The 20342-nt window shown below is 51.7% G+C and overlaps 1 protein-coding gene across 2 annotated transcripts; it reads left to right on the forward strand.

The window, feature by feature from the left end:
* Nucleotides 1–169: 169 nt before the first annotated feature.
* On the forward strand, nucleotides 170–14083 carry RCN3 (reticulocalbin 3). 2 transcript variants are annotated; one of them, XM_086690421.1, is made up of 7 exons: nucleotides 170–317; nucleotides 1337–1584; nucleotides 3393–3595; nucleotides 4735–4907; nucleotides 9903–9963; nucleotides 13054–13253; nucleotides 13482–14083. In XM_086690421.1, the coding sequence occupies exons 1-7, from the start codon at nucleotides 297–299 to the stop codon at nucleotides 13587–13589; spliced, it is 1014 nt and encodes a 337-aa protein (XP_086546547.1). In that variant the 5' UTR covers nucleotides 170–296; the 3' UTR covers nucleotides 13590–14083. The 2 variants fall into 2 exon arrangements, with proteins under 2 accessions (XP_086546547.1, XP_086546548.1); XM_086690422.1 differs by lacking the exon at nucleotides 170–317 and adding an exon at nucleotides 759–910.
* Nucleotides 14084–20342: the final 6259 nt, after the last annotated feature.

The raw sequence follows: 20342 nt of genomic DNA on the forward strand, positions 1-20342 counted from the left end.
CTCTCTCGATGCCAACATGTTGCCCCCGTGGAATATACCAATTTTATACCGAGTCATGTCTTTTTCATTCATAAGCTTCACAGATACTGAATGCCTACACTGTGCCAGGCATTTTGAGGAATTCTTGGCTGGAGTCTGACCCGACTCCTCGCTGGAGCGGAAGAGAAATATTGTTTCCTCTTTGAGAGAAATGGATGCCTCTGGCCCCTCGGTTCCCTGTTTTCTAAAACCATGCTGACAAAGGGAAAGATAAAAATACATCTCTTGGGGCGCCTGGCTGGCTCAGCTGGAAGAGCATGAGACTCGAACTCCGGGTGGTGAGTTTGGGCCCCACCTTGGGTGTTGAGATTACATACATACATACATACATACATACATACATACATACATAAACAAAGAAACAAACATGGGGTGTCTGGGTGGCTCAGTCTATGAAGCATATGACTCTTGATCTTCGTGGTGAGCTCGGGTCCCATACTGGGCATGGAGCCTACTTAAAACAAAACAAAACTTAAAAAAATACATCTCCCCCCCCCCAAAAGAAAAAGCAAATCTCCCAAGAGGCTCCCGAAATCAAAGAGCTGGGGGTGGTCGGCAGGTCGCTGCGAGGCCTGCCGGGAGCTGTAGTCCTCCCGCCTCGTGTCTCTCCAGGGGCCGCCCACCTCGCCGGCCCCGGGAAGGGGCGGGCGGAACCTCGGGGGGCCCCCACTCTTCTCTGTGGACGTGGCGTGGGGCGTCCGCGGAGTTCACGGGCCCCGCCCCCTGGGGGGGTCTTCGTGAGCGCTCATTGGTCGGAGGGCGGGCCTCTGAGCTGCTGGAGGCGGGGCCTGGCTGGAGAGCCGCCAAATGGGGCATCTTTACGGAGAACGCCGAGCAGAACGTGTAGGGGGAAGCGAAGCTGGATTGTCTGGTAAAGGGAGGCGAGAGCGGGTGGCCTGCCCAGGGAGGGCGGTTCGGGTTCGCTCGGGTCGAGGAATTGAGTCCAGGCTGCAAAGGACGCCTGAGAGCCTGCATGATTTCTCTCTGGCCACGACCCCATCCCATACTTGGCGTGGGAAGTACGCCACGTCTCCCGCTTGAAACCCCCACTAACGGCTCTGGGACCAGTCTGGGACTCCCTCAGAAGAGTCAGTCCCTATCTCGGAGAACCCCGCCCCCCTTTTGCCCATCCCCGGCCCTTCTTGAGCCCTAAACTTTGCGGCTTGCTATCGTCTGTCTTGTCTTCGCTCTCTCCACGCACCGCACACCCCCCTCCCCCCGCCGGCCCGACATTCTTCTGCCCTGTCTCTATCCTTTTTCCTGGGACCCCTGACTCCTAGCCTCCACCACTCCCTAGGGACTGATGATGTGGCGTCCATCACTTCTGCTGCTACTGCTGCTGCTCAGGCGTGGGGTCCAGGGCAAGCCATCCCCTGACGCAGGCCCTCACGGCCAGGGGAGGGTGCACCAGGCGGCCCCCCTGAGCGAGGCCCCTCATGATGACGCCCACGGAAACTTCCAGTACGACCATGAAGCTTTCCTGGGACGGGAAGTGGCCAAGGAATTCGACCAGCTCAGCCCAGAGGAAAGCCGAGCCCGTCTGGGGTAGGAGAGAGATGGAAGGGAGGATTCGGGGTTGTGTTTTTAAACAGGGAGGTCAGGGGAGGCCTCAGTGAGAAGGTAATATTTGAGCCATGTGAGTATATGGGGGAATAGCATTCCAGGCAGAGGGAACTGTAAATGCAAAGGCCCTGAGGCAGGAGCAGGCTTGATATTTGAGCAACAGTGAGGCTACCCAAGAGGAGAAGGTGGGAGGTCACGGCAGAGAGAGAACAAAGAGCCCAGGGCCTTTCAGGCCACAGTGAAGATTTCAGCTTTTCTCTGGATGAGATGACAGCCAAGGGAGGGCTCTAGGCAGAGGAAGGACCTGAGCTGACTTAAGTTTCAACAGAATCCTTCTGGTTACCTTGGAGGGGACAGGCTGTAGGGGGCAAGAAGCAGGGAGCCAGTGAGGAATCAACTAGAGTAGTCTACATGGGAGACAAGAGATGATGGTGACGAGACCAGGGTGGAGACAGTGGCGGTGACTGGGTCTGCTGGCTGGGAGATTGTGCTTGGATGGGGTTGGGTGAAGGAGGGTTGGAGGAGGAAAGGCAGCGATAGGCTAACGCATTTGGAATAGCCCTTGCTACAGTACCTGGAACCCTTCTAAGTGCTTTACAAGGGTTAACTTAGGCAATCCCCACAATCAGGCTAGTGTTTATCCCTCATTTTACAGGGGTAAACCAAGGCACAGAGAGTTTGTTCGTGTTTTTTTTTTTTTTTAAGTGACTTGCCCACGGTCACACAGACAGCAAGAGGGGGTGGCAGAATTTGCACCTAGACTGAACAACAGCCTGAACCTCAGTGAGGGAGGGTGTGTGTCCTGGGGACTCCAGCTCCAGACCGATCAGAGCAGAGACAGCCCAGAGCGGGAGGGGGCGGCGACCTGGGCATCGCCATCTGGGAGTCAACCCTAGGGGCTGGGTTGCGGGGCTAAAGGACAGCGACCCAGGGGAGCGCTCCCTGTGGGCTCTGTGAGCGGTTGGGCAAGGACCCAAACCGGTGGCGGGGGCCTGGGATCCGACTGGAGCGGCCCGAGAGAAGGTGTGTGAGGAAGGGCCTCCGGGGGCTTCATATGAGACCGCAAGGTGCACGTGGTCCGGCCGGAGCACGGGAAGGGAGTGATGGAGGCCAAGCCGGCGGGGTTGCGGGCGAGTGTCTTAGGCCAATGCCTGATACAGTCAGGGAAAGGTAGGGAAGAGGTGCGGGACGCAGCCCAGGGCGGCGCTGTGGGGAGAGGCACCTGCAATGGGCCGGTGCAGCCAGGCGGGCGGGGCAGGGGGCGGGTTGGAAGGGATGGCCTGAAGACCCGCAGGGCCTAAAACGGTGAGATGTCAGGGGTGAGTGTGGCCGTGGCCATCAGAGTTCAGAGAGAGGCTTGGGACAGGGGCCATGAGGGCGAGGGGCGCGGTGTGGCGCCTCGCTCCCTCACCCCACCCCGACTCGGACAAACAGATGGAGCAAGTGAGGGTCTAGGGGCAGAGTTGGAGTGGAGGGTGTGACCCTGGATTGTCGTAGGTCCTTCCCCCAGCCCGGGCTTGTGGAGGACCGCGGCGCCTCGGAAAGGGCGTGAGAGCCTTTGGGAGCCGAGCCTGGATTGAGGGGGCGGAGCCCCGCGCTGGGCGCGGCCCTGGGGTTGACACGTGCCTCCCCTCGCTGAGCTGGCGGCTCTGGGACCGCGCTATCACCGCTCTCTGAGGGTGTGTCTCGAGTGGGGGCGTGGCTCTGCTCCAGGGGCGGGGCCTGGGTGGAGGCGGGACTCCTGGGGGGGCGGAGTCCGGGACTGACGTGTGCCCCGCCCGGACTCGCAGGCGCATAGTGGACCGCATGGACCGCGCAGGGGATGGGGACGGCTGGGTGTCGCTGGCCGAGCTCCGCGCTTGGATCGCACACACGCAGCAGCGGCACATACGGGACTCGGTGAGCGCGGCCTGGAACACGTACGACACGGACCGCGACGGGCGTGTGGGTTGGGAGGAACTGCGCAACGCCACCTATGGCCACTACGAGCCCGGTACGCGGCGAGACCCCGACTCCCGCTCCCCACACACATCGTGACCTTGACTTTTTTTTTGATAGCCTCATCCTGAGAACCTTTAGCTTATTAAACAGAATCCCTAAGCTTTGACCTCTAACCCTTGAGCAGGGTCTACCCACTTCTAGTACCCCATCACCCTGAGACTCCCCGTCTCTGATCTCTGGCTTTTCGCTCCGGCATCCGCGACGTCCATAACCCCGCGATTGGGGGATCCTTGACCAGGGACATCTACCTGTCATACTCTGTCATCCTGACCATTGATCTCCGACCTCTCATCCTGAGAACCCCAAATCCATTCACCCTGTCCCCTGGCTGTCTGGGGACATGGTAAATGTTCCTGTCTGTCGCCATGCCCCAGCCCTGTGACCCCCACAGCTAATGTTCTCTCCCTCCTGGACCCTCACCCCACACTCCTCCTCCAGCCTGTCCCTCATGCAAATCCCAGAGGGGCTTTCCACGCCCAGAGCTGACCCTGACCTTCCCCTGCTCACAGCCTTTCATGGCTTCCCAGAGCCTCCAAAGGAGATTCCCAGCAACTCAGTCCAGCCTGGCTCAACGCTCTGGCTTTCTTTTTCTGCATTTTCTGGCCAGCCATGTGGATCTCCCTCAGTTTCCCTGAACTCATCACGCTCTTCAAATCTCCACATTCCTCTCATACTGTTCCCTTTGTTGAAAATGCCCTTCCTCTCCTCTCTGTCCTTAGCCCGAGTCAGTATAACCTACTGCACCAGAGGGTGACCTTGGGGCCCCAAGGGCCAGTGTCCACTCAGAGTTCATCATTCCTGGCCCTATGACTTTGGGCCACTTATTTCCTCTCTGTGGGAATCTATTTTCTCCTTCATAAAGTGAGAATAAATGAAAGAATTCCTTTTACTTGTGTGTGGGGGTGGGTGGGGGTGAGAATTAAATGCAATTTTGTAGGTAAAGAGCATATAATAAGCTCTCACTGCAAGGTAGACACTATATACAAATAATGAATCTCTATTAATTATTATGGGTTCTGTGAGGTCTTCCTGCCCTGACTCCACTGAGTTGGATCCCTTTGGCTTTTCCCTCAACCAGCCTCGTATTCCCTCCATTAAAGCACACCTGACCGAGATATCCCCCTTCCCCAGGTGAAGAGTTTCATGACGTAGAGGACGCCGAAACCTACAAGAAGATGATGGCTCGTGATGAGCGGCGTTTCCGGGTGGCGGACCAGGACGGGGACTCAATGGCCACTCGTGAGGAGCTGACTGCCTTCCTGCACCCCGAGGAATTCCCTCACATGCGGGACATCGTGATTGCTGTGAGTGAGGGCCCGAGGAGCCCGCTCCCCACTTCCCATCTTCTCCTCTCCCCCACCCCAGACCCAGGCTTTTGACGTCAGGGCCAGCCTAACAGTGCCCGGGAACCCAGGCTACAAACAGATCAATGGAGGGCACTTTCTCCCTTGCCCGACTCCTGACCTCCCTGTGTCCAATCTCTCCTGGCTCTGCCTTCCCCTTCCTGTGGTCACATTTGGGGTCTGGGCCCCCAGCCTGCCATCAGAAGAATCCCCCAGGGGCGTCTGGGTGGCTCAGTTAAGCATCTGACTCTCGGTTTCTGCTCAGGTCATGATCTCACGGTTTCATGAGTTCGAGCCCCATATCGAGCTCTGCACAGGCAGTGCAGAGCCTGCTTGGGATTCTCTCTCTCTCTCCCTCTCTCTCTCTCTGCTACTTCCCCACTCACACCGTCTTTGTCTCTCTCAAAATAAATAAATAAAACTTTTTTTTTTTTTTTTTTTTTTTTTAAGAAAACACATCCCCCAGACAGACTGGGGCACCTGGGTGGCTCAGTCAGTTAAGTGTTCGACTTCGGCTCAGGTCATGATCTCACGGTTCATGAGTTCGAGCCTTGCGTTGGGCTCTGTGCTGACAGGAGCCTGGAGCCTGCTTTGGCTTCTGTGTCTCTTTGCCCTCTCTTTGCCCCTCCCCCACTGTAGTGTGTGTGTGTGTGTGTGTGTGTGTGTGTGTGTGTGTGTGTGTGTGTGTCTCAAAAAGAAATAAACATTAAAAAAAAAGAAGGAAAACATATTCCCCAGAAATGCCTCTGGAAGCCCCAGTTGTGGCCAAACTCCAGGAAAACCCCAACCTGACCACACCCCCATACATGGACTTTCTATTTGTAATTTTTCACCAATCCCCTCTCCATTTTATAGTGGAAGGATATCTTTCTTTAGACTTTAATAGACTTTAATTTTTTTGTTGTTGATGTTTATTTATTTTTGAGAGAGAGCCAGAGCGCGAGCAGGGGAGAGGCAGAGAGAGAGGGAGACCCAGAATCAGAAGCAGGCTCCAGGCTCCGAGCCATCAGCACAGAGTCCAACATGGGGTTCGAACCCACGAGCCGGGAGATCATGACCTGAGCCGAAGTCGGACGCTCAACCGACTGAGCCACCCAGGAGCCCCTTATTTGTTTGTTTGTTTGTTTGTTTGTTTGTTTAAAATGTTTATTTTTGAGAGGAGACAGAACGTGAGCAGGGGAGGGGCAGAGAAAGAGGAAGACACGGAATCAAAAGCAGGCTCCAGGCTCTGAGCTGTCATCACAGAGCCCAATGTGGGGCTCGAACCCACGTGAGATCGTGACCTGAGCTGAAGTCAGAGCTTAACCAACTAAGCCACCCAGGCACCCCTTTATGTATTTATTTTTAGTGTGTGTTTATTTTTGAGAGAGAGAATCATGTGCACGTGAGCTGGGGAGGGGCAGAGAAAATGGAGGACAGAGAATCTGAAGCAGGCTCCGTGCTGACAGCACAGAGCCCGAGGCAGGGCTCGAACTCACGAACTATGAGACCATGATCCGAGCTGAAGTCGGATGCTTAACAGACTGAGCCACCCAGGCACCCCTCACAAATTAGTTTTCAAATATAATTATGTGTATTTCTAAAATAGCTAACTTACTGATGTGTTTAAATGCCCAAAAGATGCAAAAAAAAAAAAAAAAAAAAGTGAGTCATCCTCGACCCGACTCCCCATCCCGTCCCCACGGCTAACCCCTGTCTTGTGTTTCCATTTTCAGAGCTGTTTTGAGGGTCTGTGGCAAGCCTGTTAGGACCGAGGGCTCTGAGGCCAGAAGGCCTGGGTTCAAATCCCAGCCCTGCAGCTTTCTGGCTGTGTGATCTTGGGCAAGTTATTTAACCTCTCTAGACCTTTCCTCATCTAGAAAATGGTGGTACTGATAATATCCACACATGAAGGCTGGTTACGGGGACTGGATGAGTTAGTACATGCCAAACTGCAAAATTGACCCGTGGGAGATGCTCATTACGTCCATTTACACACACACGTCAGTATAGCTACGGGATAAACCTTCTGGAGGGACTCACTGGACCCACTGGGATGTGTGCTTGCAGTGGCTTTAGATATTTCTAGGGCATTTTATTGGCTTGATGTCCAGCCCACTCTGGAGATGACAAAGGTCCAGAGAGGAGAGGGGCACCTGGGTGGCTCAGTCGGTTAAGCGTCTGATTCCTGGTTTCAGCTCAGGTCTCGATCTCCCGGTTCGTGAGATCGAGTCCCGCGTCAGGCTCTGCACTGATGACACAGAGCCTGCTTGGGATTCTGTCTCTCTGCCCCTCTCCCACTCATGCTCTTTCTCTCTCTCTCTCTCAAAAAAAAAAAGAAAAAAAAAAAGGATCCAGAGAGGAGAGATGTTAACCCAGCCTTCTGGAACTCACTAGTAGATAATGTTGTAACACCTCTTTACTCTCCTAAGTTGAGATTATTTTTTTTTTTTTTTTTTTTTTTTTTTAATTTTTTTTTCAACGTTTATTTATTTTTGGGACAGAGAGAGACAGAGCATGAACGGGGGAGGGGCAGAGAGAGAGGGAGACCCAGAATCGGAAACAGGCTCCAGGCTCTGAGCCATCAGCCCAGAGCCTGACGCGGGGCTCGAACTCACGGACCGCGAGATCGTGACCTGGCTGAAGTCGGACGCTTAACCGACTGCGCCACCCAGGCGCCCCGAGATTATTTTTTTAACGTGTATTTATTTATTGAGGCAGAGAGCAGAGGGGAGGGTGGGGAGAGAGAGAGAATCCCAAGCAGGCTCTGCGCTGTCAGTGCAGAACCCAGTGCGGGGCTCGATCTCACAAACCGTGAGATCATGACCTGAGTGGAAACCAAGAGTCGGACGCTTAACTGACTGAGGCACCCAGGCAGCCCCTGAGTTGAGATTACTTAACAGACCCTGATCGCCATGTCCTGTGTGCCAGGGGCACCGTCGTAACACCTTTACCTAAGCGTTACCTTGATTGAATTGTTATGGCAACCCTGTGGGGGTGGGCAGTCACCTTCATTTTACAGACAAGGACACGCAGGCACAGAGAGGTGAGACTTGCCTGAGATCACCCAGACTAGAAAGTGGCACAGCCTGGATTTGAACCCCAGCAGTTGAATCCGTGGTCCCCACCAGGGGGCAGCAAACTATGTAACCTGTGGCGGAATCCAGCCCACAGCTTGTTTTTGTAAATAAAGTTTTATTGTAACACGGCTAGGCCCATACACTTCGTGTGCTACAGCTCCAGAGTTGAGTCGGAAATAGTTCCTATCTGGCCCTTTATGGAAAAAGTTTGCCAAGCCTCTGTCTAAATTCCACTCTTAATCTTTCACGTTCACGGATGTCAGGTGTAACCTCCCCACACGTAGGATTTCAGAACATTGCTATTAGCCCCAACTGTACTATATCAAAGGAACACAGAGAAAAGTCACTTATAAGATATAACAGGAGGGGCACCTGGGTGGCCCAGTCAGTTGGGCCTCCGACTTTGGCTCAGGTCGTGCTCTCACCAGTCCCGAGTTCGAGCCCCACATTCGGGCTCTGTGCTGACAGCTCGGAGTCTGGAGCCTGTTTCGGATTCGGTGTCTCCCTCTCTCTCTGCCCCCCCCCCCACTCATACTCCATCCCCCTCTCTCTCAAAATTAAATAAATATTAAAAAAAAGAAATAACAGGAATTTCAATATACGTATCATAGAGTTACTAGATTTAGCAAATAACAAAGGGCATTCAATTATACTTGAACTTATGACAAGTAATGTAAACAACAAATACGTTTTTTAGCATAAGTATGTCCCACACAATATCTGGGACATACTTATGTTGAAAAACTATCTGACATTCAAAATTTTTTCAGTGTTTATTTATTTTTGAGAGAGAGAGAGAGAGAGACAGAGCACAAGCAGGGAAGGGGCAGAGAGAGAGGGAGACACAGAATCAGAAGCAGGCTCCAGGCTCTGAGCTGTCAGCACAGAGCCCGACGTGAGCCTCGAACCCGTGGGCCACGAGATCATGAACTGAGCCAAAGTCAGCCGCTCAACCGACTGAGCCACCCAGGCGCCCCTCTCTGAAATTCAAATGTAACTGTGTCCTATAGCATCAGTATATTCCAAACACTGTGTGGGGAGATACTTATGCTAAAGAATTATGGCCTGTTCATCTGAAAGTTGAATGTAAGTGAGCCTCCCATATTTTTTCTGGCCACCCTAAGATGTTGGAGCTGTCTCTGCTAGAGAACATAGTGGGGTGTCGGACGCGGCACTGTCCTATAGTGAGTGAGTTTGAACGTAAAAGTGGGGAACAGAAGCTGTTTGCTCAAGAAGTGGAGAAAGGGGCGCCGGGGTGGCTCAGTGGGTTAAGCGTCCGACTTCAGCCAGGTCACGATCTCGCGGTCCGGGAGTTCGAGCCCCGCATCGGGCTCTGGGCTGATGGCTTGGAGCCTGGAGCCTGTTTCCGATTCTGTGTCTCCCTCTCTCTCTGCCCCTCCCCCGTTCATGCTGTGTCTCTCTCTGTCCCAAAAATAAATAAACGTTGGAAAAAAAAAAAATTAAAAAAAAAAAAAAAAAAGAAAAAAAAACCCAAAGTGGAGAAAAACACCAGGAGCTGAGGTATTGTGCGTTACAATGGTCCACCACGTTATGTCCTGCTTATACGTAAAAGGGAGCTAGGGTCTAGGCTCTGCTAAATGGGAAGAGGCTTCTGCCCTTGGAGAGTGTCTGCTTCGGGGGCGAGAAGAGTGTTACCGATGCGGGACACATCTCCTTGTGTGTTCTGTATGTTATAAGACATCCGGGTTCCCTGGCCACCCCCCCCCCCACCCCAGGTAGGGCCTGCATCACTGGGCACCCCAGAAAGCCACCCAAGCCCCGGCCGGGTAGACCGTGCCGAGACTGCTCTGATGCCTGGCCGCACAGCCGAGCCAGAATTCCCGGAGAGAACCTCACATCCCTCCCCCAGAGCCTGACCCAATGCCTCTCTCCCCAGGAAACCTTGGAAGATCTGGACAAGAACAAAGATGGCTACGTCCAAGTGGAGGAGTACATTGGTGAGTTGAACCTGATCCCCTCCCTGAGGACGCTTGTCTTCTCCCGAACAGCCCGGTGTATACCACCCATGGGAGAGCCATGGCCCTCTGAAGTGGGGGCAGGGGCACTGCTTGAGTTCATGTAGCCACCAGACATTTATTAGGCACCTACTGTGTGCTGGGCCCCTCATGTATTTATCGATCACCCACCGTGTGTCAGGCCTAGCAAACATTTATTGAGTACACATATTTGCTGGGCCTAGCCAATTTTTATCAAGCACCTACTATGTGCCAGACCAGAAGAGCATTTATCAAGCACCTACTGTGTGCCAGGAGCAGGAAACATGGATTGAACACCTACTGCATGGTAGCGGTTGAGGATACAGCAGAGAATATCCCACACCGGGTTCCTTCCTGGGAGGGTCCGGAGTCTGCAAAATCCAGCCTCAGGGGCTGCATTGGTTGGGGTGGGAAGTCAGGGAGCTTGTCTTGAACTTGTATTTGCACAGCAAAGGCTGTGTCTCCTGTTATTCAGAATTTGGGGGGTGGTCTTGTTACACCCCCAAATTTGCCCTCGGCCCCGCCTCTACCTCTGTCTTGAGGGGCAAAGAATTTAGTTGAGGGGAAAGCTGTTAAACATGGATATTTTTTCAAGTTTGAAAATATTTTTCTTTTTCTTTAAGAAAAATTTTTTTGTGTTTATTATTTTTTTATAAAGTGTTTTTTTAATGTTTATTTATTTTTGAGAGAGAGACAGAGCATGAATGGGGGAGGGGCAGAGAGAGAGGAAGACCACAGAGTCCGAAGCAGGCTCCAGGCTCTGCACTGTCAGTACAGAGCCCGATGCGGGGCTCGAACTCACGAACCGTGAGATCATGACCTGAGCTGAAGTCGGACGCTTAACCGACTGAGCCACCCAGGCGCCCCTTAATGTTTATTTTTGAGAGAGAGACAGAGCATGAGTGGGGGAGGGGCAGTGGTTGGGGGACGCGTACAGACACTCCCAAGCAGGTTCCTGGCCGCAACGTAAGTGCAGAGCCCGACTCAGGGCTCGTTCTCATGACCATGAGATCACTACCTGAGCCGAAACCAAGAGTCGTATGGTGAACTGACTGAGCCACCCAGGTGCCCCAATACATTTTTTTTTAAAGTTTATTTATTCATAATCACTACACCCAACGTGAGGCTCGAACTCACGACCCCAAGAAGAGTCACACGCTCTACCGACTGGGCCAGCCAGGCCTCTCAAGACCTTTTTATTTATTTCTGAGAGAGAGAGAGAGAAAGAGAGACAGAGCGCAAGTGGGGGAGGGGCAGAAGTATCTGAAGCAGGTTCCAGACTCTGAGCCGTCAGCGCAGAGCCTGGTGCGGGGCTTGAACTCATGACCCGCGGGTTCATGACCTGAACCGGAGTCAGACACTTAACCAGCTGAACCATCCAGGCGCCCCAAGACCTTTTTATTTAAGCATAATTCATTTTTTTCTTTTCTTTTCTTTTTTTTTTTTTTTTTTTTACATCTATGAGGGTAGAAGTCTCCCCCCACCCCCACCCCCCCCATAAGCAAGAACTGCAGCATCGTCACTGACTAAGAATGAAAGCTGGCACCCTGTCACATGCTAGCCTCTGTTCTAAGTGGTTAGCACCTCATCAGTTCAGTTAATGCCCCCCTCAACCCCTACGAGGCTGTGATTCCCCCATATTACGGATGAGGAAGCTGAGGCCCGGAGGGATAGATACTTGACTGAGGGGGAAACAGGACGTCAGTTCAGGCGGCCGAGCCCAGGGTCCCACCCGGACCCCCCTAGGCTGCTTCTCTTCCCCGTGGGGTTCCAGACTCCCCAGGGTCCCGTAACTTCACAAATTTGAATGGTATGGGGAAGAACGGGAAGGAGGAATACTGAGGGGGTGTCACGGGCCCTGAGCCGTGCTCCGGGGTGCGGGCTTCACAGCCGGCCTGCCTCCTTCCCACCTGCCCGCCCCCCCACCCCCAGCTGTGTGACCGCCCATGAGTTCCTCGTCCTCGGTGTCCTTGCCTCTAAAGGCGGTCATGGAACACCCAGCAGGTACAGTCACCTGTAGGCAGCCCAAACTCCCCTCAGCGCATGAACGCCCGAACGAAAGGTCTGTCCAGGCAATGGAATGTTATTGGGGCATACAAAGGGATAAAGGATTAATACAATGCTACAAAGTGTATAAATCTTGGAAACAGTGCGCTGAGTCGCGGTGGGGTACAGGAAACCAAAGTGACGTGCGGTGGCTACACTTTAATAAGAAAACGGGGGCACCTGGGGGGGGGTTCAGTCTGTTTGAGGCTCTTGATTTCCACTTGGGTCATGATCTCCCAGTTCGCGAGTTTGGCCACGATATCGCATGACTGCATTTATATGAAATGTTCAGGATAGAATTCATGCAGACAGGAATTAGATTACTGGTCGCCAGGGGCTGAAGGGGGGCAGGGGATAGGATAGGGAGTAACTTTTTTTTTTTTTAATATTTATTTATTTTGAGAGAGAGAGAGAGAGAGAGAGCACGAGCAGAGGAGGGGCAGAGAGCGAGAGGGAGAGAGAGAATCCCAAGCAGGCTCCACACTGTTTTTTTTTAATAATTAAAAAAAATTTTTTAGATATATTTTTTGGGAGAGAGAGAGTAAACAGAGAAGGGACAGAGAGGAGACAGAGAATCCCAAGTCAGCTCTGTGCGAAGCTCAGTGCGGGGCTCGAACCTGCAAACCTTGAGATCATGACCTGAGCCAAAATCAAGAGTCGCCCGCCGCTCAACCAACGGAGCCACCCCGGTGCCCCTTGAGGGAGGTTCTGAAAGCGGGGTGAGCTGTTCTAAGGGTGGCACACAGCATTTCATGTGTGTATCCCTCAGACTGATTGCCAGTTGAGGAAAGGATCGATCAGTCAAGTCACTTTCCCTGTAGCAGGACTGTCACCTGTAAATGGGGTGTTGCCGTTAGTCCCATTCAAACAGAGGAGGAGACCGAGGCCAGGGAAAGCGAAGGGGGCTGCCCGGGCCCCCTTGGTCAGGAGCGGTCGGGGACCGGACAGAGCCCCTGGTGGTCGCGGCCCCAAACCGCCTGACGTCACCCCTGTCGCCCGACCCAGCGGATCTGTACTCGGCCGAGCCCGGGGAGGAGGAGCCGGCCTGGGTGCGGACCGAGCGCGAGCAGTTCCGGGACTTCCGCGACCTGAACAAGGACGGGCGGCTGGACGGCAGTGAGGTCGGCCACTGGGTGCTGCCCCCCGCCCAGGACCAGCCACTGGTGGAGGCCAACCACTTGCTGCACGAGAGCGACACCGACAAGGTGTGCCGGGGGTGGGGGGTGGGGCTCTGCAGAAGTGACCAGACCCCGCCTTGGGGCTGCCGGGGTCCCTGTTGGGCTCCAACAGACAGACTGAGAGGGGTGCGGGAAGGGAGGAGCGGAGAGCCAGAGAGAGGGGGACGGAGACCTGGGGGGGGCCACAGAGGACAGAGAGGAGTCTTACAGGCAGGGCCCCTTGTCATCCCTGCTGACCTCTGACCCTCCCTCCAGGATGGGCGGTTGAGCAAGGCCGAGATCCTGAGTAACTGGAACATGTTCGTGGGCAGCCAGGCCACCAACTACGGCGAGGACCTCACGCGACACCACGATGAGCTCTGAGCCCCAGTGTGCCCGCTACAGCCTTGTGGCCCCGTGGGATGACCGGAGGAGGGGCCCCGGTGGCCAGGCCCCCCTCCCCATCTGGACCTGCGGGATGTGGCCACACCCACCCCGTGTCCCTGTCCCCCTGAGCTCTCAGGGACCCACCAGGTCAAACTTCTCCAGGACGCTGCAGCCCCTCCCTGCCCCCTCCCCGCCCCCTCCCCTCCCCCGGGGTCTCACAGACCCAAAGGGTGAGTGACCATCCGTTTCTCACTGGCAGAACCCCCCCCCCAGCCCAGACCAGGGCCCCCCCGTGTCAAGCTCAGCCTTCAAGAGCCACCACTGACCATTCCAGCTCCGAATCTGGGCCTCACACCACACAACAGAGAAACACTTCCCGCCCAGCACCCCACCAGCCCCCACCAGCCCCCCCAAGGATTCATCCGCCAGCCGGCACGGCCCCCACAGTGCCTCCTCTCTGCCAGGGAGGCAATAAATTCCAGTGCTGGGGCCTTGTCTGTGTGTCTCTGAGGGGGTGACGGGGGCCTTGGGGAGGAATTGGGGGCTGTGCCTGGGAGCTGGGGGGGAGGGGGACCGTGGGCTGGAAGGAGGGGGCACAGGCGTTTGGAGAGGAGGCTCTAGGCGTCAGCAGGTTTTGAGGGCATTCCTGGAGCCCCCTGGAGAGCACAGGACGGCAGTGTGCTGTTGGCTGAGTGGCCTGGGGGTGGGGGCCTCCCTGGCGAACAGAATGAGGAAGCAAGCCCTGGGGACATCCGGAGGGAGAGCCAGCCAGACAGAGGGAACAGCAGGAACAGCAGAGTGTGCCCCGCGTGTGTGGATCAGCCAGGAGGCCGGTGTGGCTGGAATGGGGTCGGCGAGGTGGAGGGGCGGGGGAGGTAAGAGCAAACAGCTGGAATCTGGTGGTACAAGTTTCGGTGGACAGGTCTTCGGGGTCGCTTTGCGGTGAGACGAGATGGTTACAGGCAGAGACCCAGAGAGGCGGGGACAGAATTTACACTCAGTGAGCTGGGAGCTCGTGGAGGGTCTTGAGTAGATGTGAGCTGACTTGGGTTCTAACACGGGGGTGTCTTTGCTGCTGCGTTGGGGCAGAAGGACAGGACGGTCCAGGCATTTATTCCTCGTGCAGCCCTGTGAGACCCACTGGTTTAAATTCTCCTCTAGAGCTCCCAAAGGATCTATAAGAGTAAGGTCACCAAAAGGTTTGTAACAGCTTTAACCAGGAGAGCCACAAGCCAGAAACAGCCCATGCGCTCATCCACAGGAGAAGGGGTAAATACACTGTGGAACCTTCCCCCAGGCGACGTCACACCAAGGAAAAAGAATGATGTGGGGCACCGGGTTGGCTCAGTCGGTAGAGCATGTGACTCTTGATTTGGGGGTTGTAAGTTCGAGCCCCATGTTGGGAGTAGAGATTACCTAAAAATGAAATCTTTTTTTCAACGTTTTTTATTTATTTTTGGGACAGAGAGAGACAGAGCATGAACAGGGGAGGGGCAGAGAGAGAGGGAGACACAGAATCGGAAACAGGCTCCAGGCTCCGAGCCATCAGCCCAGAGCCCGACGCGGGGCTCGAACTCACGGACCGCGAGATCGTGACCTGGCTGAAGTCGGACGCTTAACCGACTGCGCCACCCAGGCGCCCCACCTAAAAATAAAATCTTAAAAAGATATATTCCTGGGGCACCTGGGCGGCTTGGTCATTGGTTGAACATCTGACTTAGGCTCAGGTCACGATCTCACAGTTTGTGGGTTCAAGCCCTACGTCGGGCTCTCTGCTGTCAGTGTGGAGCCTGCATCAGATCCTCTGTCCCCCACTCTCTCTCTCTCTCTCTAAAAAAAAAATAATATTCCCTGGATTTTTAGGGCAGTTAAACTGTTATGTATGATATGCTAATGCTGGATAAATGTCATTGTACTTTTGTCAAAATCGCTTAGTTGAGAGTCCAACTCTTGATTTTGACTCAGGTCATGATCCCGGGGTCCTGGTAGTGAGCCCTGTGTCATGCTCCACGCTGGGTGTGGAGCCTGCTTGGGATTCTCTCTCTCCCTCTCCCCCTTTGTCCCTCTGTCCCTCCCTCTCAAACAACAACAAACTCCCTAGCATGTACCACACAAAGAGTGAACCACAATGTGTTTATGCACTTTAGTTAATAATAATGTATCAATGTTGGCTTAGTGATTATTACAAAGTATCACACTAATGCAAGATGTCAATAAGGCGGGGGTGGGGTGGATGCCTGGGTGGCTCAATCGGTCGGGTTGAGCATCTGACTTTGGCTCAGGTCATGATCTCAAGGCTTGTGAGTTCGAGCCCTACGTGGGGCTCTCCACCCTCAGCACAGATCCTGCTTTGGATCCTCTGTCTCCCTCTCTAACCCCTCCCCTCCTTTCTCTCTCTGTCTCAAAAATAAATACACATTAAAAATGTTTTTTTTTTTTTTTTGGGGCGCCTGGGTGGCGCAGTCGGTTAAGCGTCCGACTTCAGCCAGGTCACGATCTCGCGGTCCGTGAGTTCGAGCCCCGCGTCGGGCTCTGGGCTGATGGCTCGGAGCCTGGAGCCTGTTTCCGATTCTGTGTCTCCCTCTCTCTCTGCCCCTCCCCCGTTCATGCTCTGTCTCTCTCTGTCCCAAAAATAAATAAACGTTGAAAAAAAAATTAAAAAAAAAATGTTTTTTTATTTTTTAATATGTATTTATTTTTGAGGCAGAGAGAGAGCATGAACAGGGGAGGGTCAGAGAGAGAGGGAGACACAGAATCTGAAGCAGGCCCCAGGCTCTGAGCTGTCAGCACAGAGCCCGATGTGGAGCTCGAACTCACGGACCGTGATTTCATGACCTGAGCCGAAGTCGGACGCTTAACTGACTAAGCCACCCAGGTGCTCCCAAAATGGTTTTTTTTTTTAAAGATGTTAATAAGAGGGTAAACTGGGGTGGGGTAAAGGGGTATGTATGGGAATATTTTATACTTTTCTTTCATTTTCTTAAACTCAAAACTCTTTTTTTTTAAATTTTTTTTTTCAACGTTTTTTATTTTTTATTTTTGGGACAGAGAGAGACAGAGCATGAACGGGGGAGGGACAGAGAGAGAGGGAGACACAGAATCGGAAACAGGCTCCAGGCTCCGAGCCATCAGCCCAGAGCCCGACGCGGGGCTCGAACTCACGGACCGCGAGATCGTGACCTGGCTGAAGTCGGACGCTTAACCGACTGCGCCACCCAGGCGCCCCTTAAACTCAAAACTCTTAAAAAAAAAAAGTTTTTATTTATTTGAATAACCTCTACACCCAACGTGGGGCTTAACGTTATGACCTTGAGATCAAGAGCCGAATCCTCCACCAACGGAGCCAGCCAGATGTCCCAACCCAAAACTGCTCTTAAAAATAAAGCTTAGGGGCACCTGAGTGGCTCAGTCAGTTGAACAACTGACTCTTGATCTTGGCTTAGGTCATGGTTTCATGGTTTGTGAGTCTGAGCCTTGCGTCAGCTCTGCACTGACAATGGGAAGTCGGCTTGGGATTCTCTTCCTCCCTCTCTATCCCTCGCCATCATGCTCTTTCTCTCGCTCTCAAAATAAATAAACTTGAAAGAAAGGAAGCCCAGTAGAGGCACCTGCCTAGTTCAGTCGGTATAGCTTGCTACTCTTGATCTTGGGGTTGTAGGTTTGAGCCCCACATTGGGTCTACACCCAATTACTTAAAAATAAAATCTTAAAAAAAAAATAAAGGGGCGCCTGGGTGGCGCAGTCGGTTAAGCGTCCGACTTCAGCCAGGTCACGATCTCGTGGTCCGTGAGTTCGAGCCCCGCGTCGGGCTCTGGGCTGATGGCTCGGAGCCTGGAGCCTGTTTCCGATTCTGTGTCTCCCTCTCTCTCTGCCCCTCCCCCGTTCATGCTCTGTCTCTCTCTGTCTCAAAAATAAAAATAAAAAACGTTGAAAAAATAATTAAAAAAAAAAAAATAAAAAATAAAGCCCATTAATTAAAAAAAAAAAATCGTAAGCAACTAAAGTAGAAAAGAAGGGGCGCCTGGGTGGCTCAGTTGGTTGAGCATCTGACTCTTGATTTCAGCTCAGGTCAAGGTCTCGTGGTTCATGGGTTTAAGCCCCTCACTGGGCCTGTGCTGAGAGTGTGGAGACTGCTTGGGATTCCCTGTCTCCCTCTTTCCCTGCCTCATTCTCTGTCTCTCAAAAATAAACATTAAAAAAAAAAATTGAAAAGAAAAAATTTTCTAGGTCAAGTCCTAGCCCCCCCATATTTGATGATTTTTGTTTTCCTTCTGGGGGAAAGAGATGGAAATAACCCAGGGCGAGACTAAACCTATAGACCAATGTGGGGAGAACTGGCATCCTAACATATTAAATCCTCCAATCCATGAACATAGTATATTTCTCCAGTGATACAAGTGTTGGCATCCTCTCAGCAGTCGGTTTTGTAGTTGTCAGAATAAAGGTCTTGGGTCCTTTGTTAAATTCATCCTTGAGTATTTTATGTTTTTTATGTTATTGTAAGAGAAGTTATTTTTATTTATTTTTTTTTAATTTTTTTTTTCAACGTTTATTTATTTTTGGGACAGAGAGAGACAGAGCATGAATGGGGGAGGGGCAGAGAGAGAGGGAGACACAGAATCGGAAACAGGCTCCAGGCTCTGAGCCATCAGCCCAGAGCCTGACGCGGGGCTCGAACTCCTGGACTGCGAGATCGTGACCTGGCTGAAGTCGGACGCTTAACCGACTGCGCCACCCAGGCGCCCCGAGAAGTTATTTTTAAATTTCATGTTCTAACTTCTTGTCTTTACAATATAAAATACAATTATTTTTGTATATTAGACTTGTATCCAGTGAACTTGCTAAATTTATTATTCGTTCTAGAATTTCTGTTCCATTTTTTTATCGTTTTATTTTTCCACTAAGATTTCTTTCTAGACATATACTTTTTTTTATGTTTATTTTTGAGAGAGAGCGCGCGCTAGTTGGGAGGGACAGAGAGAAAGGAAGACAGAGGATCTAAAGCAGGGTTCGAACTGTCCACATGGAGTCCTATATATGGGTCATTTTGGTGTTGGTCTTAAGTTACTGCCTTTTTTCTTGAGAATGGGTCATATTTTCCTATTTGTTTCCATTTTGAGTAGTGTTAGAGTATATCCTGGATACACTGTAGAAACTCTGGAGTCTGTTATGTTCCTTTGAAGAGTACTGATTTTTTTTTTCCCCTAAACAACCCATCAACTTGGTTAAACTCAAACTGTAATCTCTGTAAAACTCCCTCCTATGAAATTTGTACCGCACATTTCAGTTCACAGTTTTTTAGGTTTAGCTGGGTTTCCTGGAGTGTATCCCATGCAGATGTGGTTCAGGGTCAGCTAGATATTTGAGCAGAGTTTTTATAAAAATATTTGGAGTGCCCTCACCCTGGATTTCCAGTGTTTATACCTTACTTTCCTATTGTTCTGGTGCTTCAAGCTAGGAAGACTGGATTTTTCCCCTGGTGTTTTTAGCTGCCCCTCTGGCTAGGACTAGAACCTACCCCCAGGCTGTACAAATGAGAAACCACCCACCGCCTTTCTTTTTTATTGTCAATTTCACTCCAGTTTCTGCGTGGTTTGGTTCACTTTCCAGTGTCTTTGGGTAATGTTTTCTGTCTTATCCAGAGTTTATAATTGGTATCTGTGGTAGGGGTTGGAATCTGAAACCAAGTGTGTCTGAATCCAAGTGTTTAAAACGTTTATTTATTTTTTGAGAGAGCGGGGGTGGGGGCGGGGGGGGGGGGACACAGAAACCGAAGCAGGCTCCAGGCTGTCAGCACAGAGCCCAATGTGGGGCTTGTACTCACCAACCAACCATGAGATCATGACCTGAGTTGAAGTCAGACGCTTAACCGACTGAGCCACCCAGGTTCGCTGTCTGAATCCAAGCTTTTAATTATGGTAACATACTGCCCCCTAGTGGCTGCAAGTGGAGAACTGGTTTATGAGAGTAGGGCAAATTTGTAGATCTCTGGGGGAGCTACATGTTTGAAAACTTTTTTTTTTTAATCAAAATAATACAGCAACAAATTACTTGTATGGGACAGCTCATTACGAAAGATTTCCTGCACCTTGTCACCCTTTGTGCCTCTCCCCAGGTTTTTTTTTTTTGTCTTTTTGCACATTTTATTTTTAAATTTTGGCAGTATACTCATAGGATACAAAATTCTAAATGTACAAGATGTTACATGCTAAAAATGAGTCTTTCTTCCACCAAGTTCGCCTCCTCACAGGCAGCCAGTGTTTCTTTCCAGGGAGAATTTACATAGATTTAGGCAAATATGTACAAACTGTTTTTCTTTTTAATAGAAAGAAGGGCAGATGACTCACAATGTTTTTTACCTTTCTTGTTCCACTTAACAATTTTTTGAATCAGAACGCTCCGATCTTAAGTTTTTATAATTTATTTTTTATTGAGGTAATTCAGAATATATTTTGAAGACCATGTCAGTTCAGTCCACGAAGATTTAACCAGTTCTCCACTGACCAACATTTAGGCTGTTTTCAGTTTGTTTGTTTGTTTTTAATTTTATTTATTTATTTATTATTTATTTATTTTATTTTATTTTATTTATATTTATTTATTTATTATTGAGAGAGAGACACAGAGGATGAGCAGTGGAGGGGCACAGAGAGAGGGAGAAACAGAATCTGAAGCCGGCTTCAGGTTCTGAGCTGTCAGCACAGAGCCCGACGTGGGGCTCGAACTCACCACAAACTGTGAGATCATGAC

This window comes from Puma concolor, chromosome E2 (genome assembly GCF_028749965.1).
Source record: "Puma concolor isolate L17-30 chromosome E2, mPumCon1.1.hap2, whole genome shotgun sequence".
Classification (NCBI taxonomy): Eukaryota; Metazoa; Chordata; class Mammalia; order Carnivora; family Felidae; genus Puma; species Puma concolor.

Excerpts from the sequence above, each read along its gene's own strand:
- RCN3 (XM_086690421.1), top strand. The coding sequence starts at position 297 with ATGAGACTCGAACTCCGGGTG. Across the intron at positions 1,585-3,392 it reads GAAAGCCGAGCCCGTCTGGG|GCGCATAGTGGACCGCATGG; the intron begins GTAGGAGAGAGA and ends CCGGACTCGCAG. Across the intron at positions 3,596-4,734 it reads CTATGGCCACTACGAGCCCG|GTGAAGAGTTTCATGACGTA; the intron begins GTACGCGGCGAG and ends CCCCTTCCCCAG.